The sequence below is a fragment of the Abrus precatorius genome, unplaced genomic scaffold, assembly GCF_003935025.1.
Source record: "Abrus precatorius isolate BTA unplaced genomic scaffold, Abrus_2018 Scaffold4, whole genome shotgun sequence".
Taxonomy (NCBI): domain Eukaryota; kingdom Viridiplantae; phylum Streptophyta; class Magnoliopsida; order Fabales; family Fabaceae; genus Abrus; species Abrus precatorius.
Window position 1 is genome coordinate 11,652,416 of NW_020874384.1, and position 11,864 is coordinate 11,664,279.

At 28.2% G+C, this 11,864-nt stretch overlaps 2 protein-coding genes across 2 annotated transcripts; one reads left to right on the forward strand and one right to left on the reverse strand.

The window, feature by feature from the left end:
• The first annotated feature begins 222 nt into the window (after positions 1 to 222).
• Positions 223 to 3,525, forward strand: LOC113865157 (aldehyde dehydrogenase family 3 member F1-like). The gene is made up of 10 exons (XM_027499541.1): positions 223 to 449; positions 523 to 591; positions 721 to 817; positions 916 to 1,122; positions 1,238 to 1,362; positions 1,503 to 1,607; positions 1,730 to 1,902; positions 2,266 to 2,356; positions 2,696 to 2,845; positions 3,024 to 3,525. The coding sequence occupies exons 1-10, from the start codon at positions 252 to 254 to the stop codon at positions 3,288 to 3,290; spliced, it is 1,482 nt and encodes a 493-aa protein (XP_027355342.1). The 5' UTR covers positions 223 to 251; the 3' UTR covers positions 3,291 to 3,525.
• Positions 3,526 to 8,890: 5,365 nt separating this feature from the next.
• LOC113866032 (E3 ubiquitin-protein ligase RGLG3-like) lies at positions 8,891 to 10,240 on the reverse strand. Its single transcript, XM_027500923.1, has 6 exons — positions 10,142 to 10,240; positions 9,993 to 10,055; positions 9,631 to 9,852; positions 9,474 to 9,524; positions 9,087 to 9,143; positions 8,891 to 9,010 (listed from the first exon to the last, which is right to left on the reverse strand). Exons 3-6 carry the CDS (start codon positions 9,838 to 9,840, stop codon positions 8,924 to 8,926), a joined length of 405 nt encoding a protein of 134 aa, XP_027356724.1. The 5' UTR covers positions 9,841 to 9,852; positions 9,993 to 10,055; positions 10,142 to 10,240; the 3' UTR covers positions 8,891 to 8,923.
• Positions 10,241 to 11,864: the final 1,624 nt, after the last annotated feature.

Below are 11,864 nucleotides of genomic sequence, written 5' to 3' on the forward strand. Positions count from 1 at the left end.
AAAAGGCCAAATCCTATAAAAATTTTAGTGCAGAAAGGATAGGTGTGTCTGTTTGCATATTTAATGTTGTTTGCCAGTGAATAGTGGTAAGATCAACCATTGCCTAGTTAAACGTAAACCCCTAGCTCCATCATAAAAACATGTGGTTGACAGAATGTAAAGGGTCCTTTTCCTTTATGAACGTTGAATCAGTCTCCGAAGTGGGTAAGTAGATCAAATATAAATACTGCTTTGAACAGAGGTTAAGCACAATGGAGACCATGGCAACTTTGGAGAGAGACCTTCGTCTCATGAGGGAGTATTATGAGAGTGGAAAGACAAAAGAAGCGTCTTGGAGAGAATCACAACTCAAAGGGTTGCGTCGTTTCCTCATGGAAAAACAGCAAGATATCATGAACGCCCTCATGCTTGATTTAGGGAAACATCAAATTGAAGCTTTTAGAGACGAGGTTTATCTTTCACATATCTCTTACTACTATATATTACAGCCACAACCCTAAATATTGACAAATTCTTTTGCAGATAGGAACGTTGATGAAGACATTAAATCTTGCACTGAAGTCTTTGAAAGATTGGATGTCCAGCAAAAAGGCAAGATATACGTGTTTGTTCCCTCAAAATATTCACCATGAGAAAATTTTGTTTGAAGCAAAATGGCATGACCCTTTGTGCATACGAACAAACATGTTAATTCTCTAACGATCAAATTAACTTTGATAGGCTCCATTGCCACAAATAGCATTGCTTACTAGTGCAGAAATTGTTCCCGAGCCACTCGGTCTAGTCCTCATTATTTCATCTTGGAATTTTCCCTTTGGTGAGTTATATACTTAGAAACAAAATCAGGTTCATTTTTACGCGACTTTTCAACTATATGAACCAAAGTCAACATCCTCTCGATTTATAAAAACACAGGAATTTCTTTGGAGCCACTGATAGGAGCAGTAGCTGCTGGAAATGCTGCAGTCTTAAAGCCTTCAGAGTTGTCTCCAGCATGTTCTTCTTTTCTTGCTTCTAATCTTCCCACTTACTTGGATAACAAAGCCGTTAGAGTGATCGAAGGAGGACCACAAGAAGCCCAGCAACTACTCCAGCAAAGATGGGACAAGATCTTCTTCACAGGTAAACAAAATAACTTTCTTTCTCTCTTTTTTTAACATGCCAAGATCATCTTCTTCTTCTTCTTCTTCTTCTTCCATTGTTGGAGATTTTGTTAATGTACAAAAAGCAATGTCAGGAAGTGCACGGGTGGGACGGATTGTGATGCATGCTGCCGTGAATCATTTGACACCTGTCACTCTAGAGTTGGGTGGAAAATGCCCTGCAGTTGTTGACTCTCTTTCAGCTTCTTGGGATATAGAGGTGGTTGATTTATTGTAATTAAAATGGAAGAGACTTGGGCACTAATAAGTACTGGTGTAACCCAAAAGTTTCTTTCCGTTTATTAATTAAGTTGATTGTTAATTTTAATTAACAAAATCATGTTTTCTTGTAATTAAAAGGTGGCTACGAAGAGAATTATTGTCGGGAAATATGGGACTTGTGCTGGTCAAGCATGCATAGCAATCGACTATGTCCTAGTAGAAAGGGGGTACTGTTCAAAAGTGGTATACATATGTATAATATATATATCCCTTAACATTTAGATATTTGGGGTTCTCTGTTCTGTGTTTCATAATATGTAGTATTTAATTATTGGAGCATGTGCTTATTCTTGTTTTTATTTTAGGTGGAATTGATGAAGGTCTGGATTAAAAAAATGTTTGGAGAGAACCCATATCATTCCAAAACTATTGCGAGGATAGTTAATATACACCACTTTTTTAGATTGAAGAATCTTCTCGCTGATATAAAGGTCAAAGAATCAGTGGTTTATGGTGGTTCAATGGACGAGGAAAACTTGTATACACTCAATCCTTTCACACTAGATTCTCTAAAATATTTGTACACATTTTCGTTGATGTATATTGGGTCCTACTAATAACTATTTTAAGAATACTGATTAAAAAGTTAATGATAACCCTTTTTTTTTATTGAAAATTACAGTGGAAGTGTATTGAAAATCATGATAAAAGTATATTAACAAAGCTGTTTTAATAAAAAAAGTATTTATTTTTATTTCCTTAAACGATTTTCGTTTGTATTTAGTATTGGTATATGAATTTATAGCATTAATTAATACAAGACGTAATTCCTTTAAAAAGTCAGACAAATTTGGCTGTACAAAATTTACTAAGCAGAGAACAGCGTTATTTGAATCTGCAGATTTATTGAGCCAACAATCTTGGTGGATCCCCCCCTTGATGCAGAAATCATGTCTGAAGAAATTTTTGGCCCATTGCTTCCAATTATTACTGTAAGATTCATGCTCATATCATATATGCCAAAATTTGAATTTCAATATATTATTAGGATCCTACTAATTATAAATAATTTTGTTATTATCATTTATGAGGTGCATATATATATATATATATATATATATATATATATATATATATTCTTATACTTCTAAATAAAAAAATTAATTTTTTAACCAATACTCTATCAATAATGATAACACTTACTATTTCTTATTAGCAGTGCATAAAAGTAACCAAGCTCTTAGTTAGCAGCCTTTAGCATTGGTGCATTAAATATTATTTATATTTTCTCCTACTTGACCAATACTTTTTGGCCCGTTAATACTTTGCAGGTGGAGAAGATTGAGGACAGTATTAAATTCATAAGCTCAAGGCCTAAGCCTCTTGCCCTATATGTTTTCACCAAAAATAAAACACTGCAGAGAAGAATGGTTGCTGAAACATCATCTGGCAGTTTGACTTTCAACGATGCAATTCTACAAGTAGGACTCTATCTATAATAGGGCCCAGATCCTCAGCATTTGTAGCGTTAACTGCACCATGCATTTAGTGTTATTTTTTTCGCTTAAGCGAAATTGAAAAATAACTATGATCCCAGTTCATTTATAGTATTTGAATTTTGATACTTAACAGTAGTGCATGACTTTATTTGTGGTGCAGTATGCGGCGGATAGTCTCCCATTTGGAGGAGTGGGTGAAAGTGGGTTTGGAATGTACCATGGAAAGTTCTCCTTTGACACATTCAGCCACCAAAAGGCAATTGTCAGAAGAAGTTTTCTCACTGATTTTTGGTATAGATACCCTCCATGGACGCTGAATAAGTTTCAACTACTTGAGGTCTCTTACAATTATGATTATCTTGGATTGCTCCTTGTCCTTCTTGGCTTAAAGAGACCCTCAAAACGCTTATCATATTTAGTTAATTAGCTAGCGTGTTACTTGGTCTTTTTATTTTTTTTTTCATTTTAATAGCTGTTATAAGAGTGTCCAATGAAAATAGCTCTTTATGTAAGTGATTAGCATTCATGGATGGGTTTGTGTGTTAAACTTATATTCAGCTTGATCTATCCTTTATTGTGATTCTTGTTCAATGCTACTTTCTCTTTCTCCCATATTATGTACCTCTTTAGTTATTTTGATTTGTCTAAAATATTATTTCTATGCAAAGTGGAGCTTATAATGTGTATGTTTGATGAACAATAGGCTTTGAGCAATTGAATGAAAAATGGGAATGCCAACTTTCTTTAAATTAAAATGACGATTGAAATTTTAAGCGATTTCATTCAATTACGCGATATGTATGCAATATATCTGTAATTTAGAAACTCAAAAAGATACCGACTCCTACAAATTCAAATTCCATGGTTCTCTCTTCCACAATAATATATATATATATATATATATATATATATATAACTCTAAAAACATGACAATTATTAAACCAAAACTAATTAAAATTACCTTCTTCTAATCAAAATTCTCAGAACAAATGAATAGTACAAAGTGATGCATTGTTGAAGTTTATTAACTGCTCATTTTTATTGCAGCGGGAACTAGTGTGCCTAGTAACTTCAACAGTCAATATATCATGAAATAGTGACAATTTTTTAAATATAGTTTTTCATATATATATAATGTTGAAATGAAACAAAATAATACTATTATTAATTATTTCAGTATGAGAAAAGCAGGTCCCCTACAGTAAAGAAAACAACGATGACGTAGTTGTAGCATACACAAGTGGTATTCCGACTCTTCTCTAAAATAATACAATTTTTAAAACAATTTACTAAGGGCAAGCCAGTAGAAATGAAAAAATTATTGAAAGATTTATCAAGATAAAAATAAATTATTTCAGAGTGTTAAAATATCAAGTGAAAGATATGTTTTTATTTTTATTTTTAGGTTATTACAAAATTAATTAATGAATGATAAAATAATTTATATATTATTATTTTTATATGGCAACTGAATTTAAAAATTTATTTTTATTTTATTTTTTATAGGAAAATTAAAAAGATATGTATTATTTTAAATAAAATATAATTCAAAATAATTCACATTAATATGAAACTATACAGTGTATTGCATTCATATTTTGTGCGGTTTTATAATATGCTAATGAGAGAAGAATTTATACATGACAATTACAAATTATGATGTGAATTAAAAAATATTAATTAATTTTTTTATTTTTAAAATAAATATTAAAAAATTTATAATTAAAAATATTTAATTAAGTTTTAATTTTAAGATAAAATTCATTTTTTTTATTTTTATAAAAAATTCTTACATGTCTAATTTTATTATATACGAATAATAAAATAATGTATATATTAAATATTATTTTTTCTAAAAATTGTTTTATTTTAAAATATAAAAATATAAGAAAATATCAATCTTTTAAAAAATAAAAATAATTTACAATATACGAGATACTAGTATTTATATTGCAATTCTCATGATTTTATAATATGTGAATAACAGAATGATTTATACATTGTTATTATTATTTTTTTATTTAAAAAATAAAAATAATGTACTTAAAAATATTTTTGACCCATTTTAAAACATGATTAATAAAAGCATAAATTTTATATAATGACAAAAATAATAAAAGAAGGTAAAACTTATAGCTTAAGCAACATTCATTATTTTCGCTACAATTTCTATTGCTGTTCTAAATTTCTAATTCTTAAAATAATAGGAAACATCCAGTATATTATTTTAAAAAATACGATGGTGACCATAAAATGACTAATTAAGGTTTGCAAACTTCCTTTCGTCTTATCACAAAAAAAAATTTATAATATACTTTGCAACTGGTAAAACTATATTATCGTGGTTAAGTAAATAAGTTCTAAGCATGTTAATAAACTTAACACAAATAAAAAAAAAACATTACTACAAACATATCTTACAAAAGGAAAAAGGTTTCGAATGCTTTATAAATCAATCCAATCATTACAAAATAATTTAAGATACAAAATAGTGAGATATAAACTTATCTAATCAAAGATGCAAACGAGATTTATAAGTGCATGTACTACATATGCTCAATTACCCATTTTACATACAGCTAAATGTGGAAATAGTTTCAATTCTAGCAAGTTTATGGAAATTAGATGATTAATAATGCTAGCTATGTTTAAATTCCTCCACACACTTTTAGAAGCTTTGAGATAAATGTAGGTCCAAGATACCCCTTCTCCCACTTTTTTTTTTATAACTAATTTCAATTGTTTAATTCACTTAAGCTAAATTTCTTGGATTAATCTTGGTTTTCAAGATGCTATTTGATTGGACAACTTTTGTTTTATTGTTTTATTGAAGGAAACTTATGCAAATAAACATCATAGATAAAATAAAGGAAAAAATATTTATGCTTCTCAACAACAACAATGATGTAGTTAAGAGTCAAAATCAAATCTTGACAGCAGAGACAAACGCAAAAACTAAAATGCAAAAGCCATACACATCATATTGAAACAATAAATTAAGATGCAAGAAAAAAAATGCACAAGCCATACACATTATATTGAAACAATAAATATTGATAACTTACTAACCAAAAGAAATCGGAGAAATTTCTCAGTAACCAATAAAGGAAAATAGTGCAGTGGAGGGAAAAGAATCCAAACTTTTCATGAGTTTGAGCTTGAAATCTCAATTGGGAATGAACGAAGAACAAATCTCCCTACGGGCTATTGTTTATATAAAAATAGAATAGGATAAAATTGAGTGTATATATATTAAAAATACATCTTAGATATAAAAAATATTTAAAAATGTGTCATTTAACGGTGCAAAAAGATATTGTTGTTTTCTCAGTTGTATTGTGCAACATTTAAAATATTTACATGTGGCAAAAAGAAAATGAGTTAGGCTAGAATTGATTGCAAGAATGCAAGAGTTGTCATGTGTCACGATTTTGTGTTGCCAGTGATGAAAATAACTTAACATTAAACAATGCATTGCAGAAGCTATCACGTGTCAGGATGCTGAATATTGCACACCATGAAGTAGCTTAACATTCATCAAGTGTCACAGTCATGAGGGTTCCACTTTTTATCTTGCATCACTATGTTCAATGCTTGAAAATCTATTTCAAGCCCAAAACCAAGTCACAAATGTGGCACTACACAACTTATAATATAAATATATTAAAGCAACAAATGAAACCTACTAACTTTGTAACAAGATTATTACTACTAATTATCAATATTAAATAATTATTTTTAAATTTTCTAAAATATTATATAAGCCTCTAAATATTTGTTTCTTCAACGAACATTTAGAAAAACTTGAGTAGAACTTTAAATATATTATACTTGACTCTAAAAACTAAACAAGAGTAGTTTTCAAGGAACAATCTACCTATCCTTGAGAATATAAGTCCTTAAACAAAGACTCAAGTTGATTGGAATGACTTTTTGAAAGAGTGATAATGAGAAGAGGAATTTATGAGCTTGGAAACGAAAAAGAAAATGAAGATACTAGAGAGAGAAAGAGAGCTGTGAGTTTTTTTAGAGAGATGAATGTGAACAAGTGATAAAAATATCACATTCTCATCTCTTCCTATAAAATAATATTAAAAAAGCACTTGTATTGGCTAGATTCAAACTATCATTAACTATGTTTTTGCCTCCATCTCACCTAACATCTACTTAGATCACTTGCTATCTTTCTTCACTTTTTGGATTTTTTGTTTGAAATTTCGGTGTCGATTGTTTGCCCACTCCTATCTGATTCTCTAGTTAGAACTTTCTCTATTGAGCCAAGAACATTTTAATCACTTAGTAAAAAATTTCAAAAAAATAATTAAAATTCACTAAAAATTATAATATTAATACAATAAAAATCTATGACTATCATGTTGCCTAATATAATCTAGAGTTGTTTTATAAAAAAAAAAAAAATTAATAACAACATTAATTATTCTAATAAATTAAAAAATATGTTACAGTAAATTGAAATGTCCTAACTCTATAATAAGATTATTAGTATTAGTATTAACAATATTGCACAATTTAATTATTTTATTTTTTAAAATAAGTATTCTATAATGTTTAGCATGCACCACTTAATGTCTTAATCAATCAAATGATTGGCGCACTGATAAGTTTGCTTATTCAAGTGAAAACTTGCATTAACTTACTCCATTTAGGTATAGTTAAGTATTAATATATTTGTGACTCTCTTTAGTGTCTCTTATGAGGTGACCTTCCTTCCTAATAGATTTCAAGACTTTAAAAGTTCTCTTATTAGGCTTGGTCCCAAATTTTTTATTAATATAAATATTTTATTATTAGAAAAGAGAATGAGATACATGATTAATCTTTTCATCTATATTTCTTATTGAGTTAGTGAAACAGACCACTCAACCCATTTGGACTGGCCTATTATAGGCAGCAAACTTTAGCAAGTTGGATCAAAAGGGTTCAGATTTAATTTGAGCAAATGATGTGCAAGCTTAGAAAAACTCAAATTTAGGCTAATCCGATATTATACTTAACCAAATTAGGCTACAATAATTCAAATTTAAAGGCAAAGCACTACATGTTGTCAAGCGTGCTTATGGCAATCTCATTGGACAAACCCATTTTTCCGTCTTTATTATTTTACTTTCTTTACTTCTTGATGCATTCATCTTCATTCTCTACCTTTAATCCATTCTTTCTTTATCCTTCTTTCCTTTTTTTTGTCTTTAAACACAAGAGTTGAGAAAATCAACTTTTTTTATTTTTGTTTCAATAATTTGTTTTACTATTTTTAATTGCTAATAAGATCAAACCAATTGCGTCATAAGTGATTGTATGATTGCAAATTATCAAATTTGTAGAGAAAACTAAATTTAAGATTTTGTAGGATTAATCTTAATCTCAATTTCCTTATCAATTATTGAATTAACAGATTTATTATGTTCTAATGCTTTCCTAATCCTATAAGTTGCATAGTTGCATCATTACTGAAGATAGATTTTCCAAAAAAATAATAATAATAAAGATTGAATGAGAATTGAGTGTTGACAAATTTAGTTTAAGTATAAAGAAATTGGATAAAATAAGCATAAACAACAATACATGTGAAACCGAATGCATTAGGTTAGTTCATAATTTAATCTCATCCTGATGAGTTGACTGCTGTAGAATCTTCCTTCTCTCTTCTCTTTTTTTCCTCCCTTTTCTTTGCATTATTTATAAGCAACTCATCATATTTGTTTGCCTAAATAACTGGAAGTTAATAATCTTAACAGTTTCTGCGTAGTATTTGAGGACAACGTTTTAATGGTCGTAACTTGTTGATAGGAACATTTACCTGTTTGCGCAACATTTTCTCAAGGTATAGTTGCTTTATAGTTGAGTAGGTGTTCGTACATGTTTCTTCCAAGAGTACATTAACAGCTTGAACAAGGTATAAATTACCTAAGAGTGCACATTTAGAACAATATGAGAGGTATGAAGGAGATTGCATGTAATAGTTAAAAGCTTTATTACTGGATTATATGTACAAAATATATTCGAAATCCTCAAAATAACGTAATTCAAATGAATAATAAATCACCCAGGAAATAGCTTGATATAGTTTCTAATCTGTTCACGACATATAGGACATTTTGATAATTTTGATCCACAGTCTCTACAAGTCTGCAAGAGAATTCCATTATAGTTAGAATGTGCAATGCAAAATAATAATAATAATAATGTACTTGGAAGAGCTTACCATGTGTCCACATCCAAAGGCTAAGTCCTTTTCATTGGTCAAGCATATAGAACAGACCTACATTTCATATAAAATTATTTCAAGCTTAGAAATGGAGGATTAGAAGAGGTCAAGATAATCCTGCTACACACACAAGATTGATTATTTTTATCCTTGTCCTCTCTAATCCTGTAGCCAACTTCTAATCCATGGACATCATATATCCCATGATGATCTTATGCTATATACCAAACAAGAACATCCCTCAAAAGTATCCAACTTATTTTGGAATTTTGGATTAAATTAAGATGTTTGTGAAAACACCACCTTATATCTTATGTTTATGTTTCCTAGGCAAGTAAAAGATGTGAAGAAACACACATAATGCAAAGCCGAAAAGATATTCACCTTATCACAATTTGACAGTATGATTTTCCTCTGAAGATCACTGAGAGTTTCCTAATAGATCAAACCAAGAGTAAAAATTATAAGATCCAGAAAATTTTCACCTAAATGAGAAATATCCAGAACCATCAAACAGAACAATTGAGACATCAATAAGTACCTCAGCAAAAGCAGCTCTAGATTCAGCAGCTAAAACATCTCTACGAAAATTCTCTGTAAGTCTTCGGGCATGTTCATGTTCTTCTTTTAGTTTTTGTCTTACTTCTTCAATGTCTCTTTTGGCAATTTGTGCAGTCTCACGACTCTTGTCAGACTCCTCTGAAAGAAACTGAGCACGTTTATGCTGTTCTTGCAATTTTTTCTTCAGCATAACATTTTCACTCTTCATAAACAATAACCAATGAGCAATAACAATAATTAAATCTTAACAAATGCAAAGACATATAGCTTTCCTTCATCAGTGATGCAATTGGGGAAATAAAATAAAAAAAAACAATTTCAATATTAAAAATATAAACTGACCTCTAAATTTTGTATATGTTCTTCTAGCTTTCTCCTCTGTTCAATACTTTCTTGCACTGCATTCTGTGTGGCAATTAACTTAACATATATGTTCAACCAAAACAATGCACAATTATCAACTATTAGAAACTTAATAGTAAAATCCAAACCTGCAAGTGGTTTATCCTTTGATATAAACTATGAATCACGTTGGAAGCTTTCTTTTCAGCATTTGATATTGATTCTTTTCATTCTTCAACACAAAACAATGTAAAAAGGCAAAAGAAGAAAATGTTCTAAAATGCCATAATTGTAAGAAAAGCCTCAATTATTATGGGACATGCCACCTATTAATTACCTGATAGTTAGATTCATGTATATAAGAAAATAAAGTTATGTTTAGAGAAGTTTTTGCTTTTATGATTGACTAGCTACGTTATTAGATTAGAGATTGCTTTCTTATTATTTATTGAGTGCAAAAACACTCGATGAAATTAAAAAACAAAGAAGATAATTTAATCTTAATTAAGAAAAATTAAAATTATAAAAGTCACGTGTCTAAATAAAAAAAGTTAATTTTACCTATTTATGTAAAATTTTTATTTACAATCAGTCCTCTCACTCAATTTTGATTTTCTGTTGTGTAAATACAATTTATCAAGTTTTCCATTAACATAAAACTGTGCAGTATTTTGTTAATTAATATACATTAAAAATAATGTTATATATGCTTTTCAAAGATACAACAATTAAAATATTTTATTATATTCTTAATTTTTAATTAATTTTTACAAGATTTGTTACAAATAGTTTAAGGTGATAGAATAGTTAAAATATAACCTCTAAACTGATAAAAAAAAAAACAATTCTATAGAAATCATCGCTTAACTGTAGTTTTTTTTTTCTCTATATATATGCAATTTTAGTTCTCAAGTTTTTATTCAAGATAATTAACTTCCTCTAGTTTTAAAATTATAAAAATTTAGTGGAGCATTGATTCTTTTACTTAAAATCCTTAATTTTTTTAATTTTGGAAATTTATAAGAGAATTTGAACAATAAATTAATAATTTAAGTTTCAGCAGTAATAAATTTAGTGAAACTTGATAAAATAGAATAATTTTGTAAGATATGATAACAAAGTTTGGAGAGAGAACTTTGTGTATATATATAATTTGAGTCTTTTATTTAACTTAAATCTAATAGGTTATAATTTATTATTTCACTGACTGTTAAATATAAATTAAATAAAAAGTTTAGATTGAGTGTAAGAGTTTTTAAACTTATACTAGTATAAGAAGATCTTTTTTTTTATATATATATATTTGAGTAGAAAATAACTTAATTTAATTTTTTTAAGTAAGAAATGAGAATTGAATATTTTAGGTGAAAAAAAAAGGACGGAGTACTAAATCTGTCAAATTTCATGACATCAAATGTAGAACCTAAAAGTACATAAAAGAAACAAAAAGTAGTTTTCAAAATAACGCTGAATTTAAGTAAAAAAATAAAAACGTAAAGTCTTAAAATAATATAAAAAATTATTTATAGTAGAACTAATCAACCTAACTATCTAACAAAAACAGATTAACTAACTAAGTGATTAACTTTTAATAACTATTTCATTTATTTTAATTCGGTAACAAATTTGGTTAAAAATTTTGAGAGACTAAATTAATTTAAAATTTTTGAAAGAGTAAATTCATACATAATCTAATTTAGAGAGAACAAAAGTAAATATATTGTAAAATATTGTAATAAACTTTTAAGTTTACATCTATATAAATTATTTTTTCTAATAACAAATCTGTGTAAAGTAAACAAAGTTAATCTTAATCGTATAATTTTATATTATAATTGATATTCATGTACTTAATTAATTTTAAGTTTTCAC

Excerpts from the sequence above, each read along its gene's own strand:
- LOC113866032 (XM_027500923.1), bottom strand. The coding sequence starts at position 9,840 with ATGCTGAAGAAAAAATTGCAAGAACAGCATAAACGTGCTCAGTTTCTT. Across the intron at positions 9,144-9,473 it reads TACTGTCAAATTGTGATAAG|GTCTGTTCTATATGCTTGAC; the intron begins GTGAATATCTTT and ends TATGAAATGTAG. Across the intron at positions 9,011-9,086 it reads CCTTTGGATGTGGACACATG|ACTTGTAGAGACTGTGGATC; the intron begins GTAAGCTCTTCC and ends ATTCTCTTGCAG.
- LOC113865157 (XM_027499541.1), top strand. The coding sequence starts at position 252 with ATGGAGACCATGGCAACTTTGGAGAGAGACCTTCGTCTCATGAGGGAG. Across the intron at positions 818-915 it reads ATCTTGGAATTTTCCCTTTG|GAATTTCTTTGGAGCCACTG; the intron begins GTGAGTTATATA and ends ATAAAAACACAG. Across the intron at positions 1,363-1,502 it reads CAGCTTCTTGGGATATAGAG|GTGGCTACGAAGAGAATTAT; the intron begins GTGGTTGATTTA and ends TGTAATTAAAAG.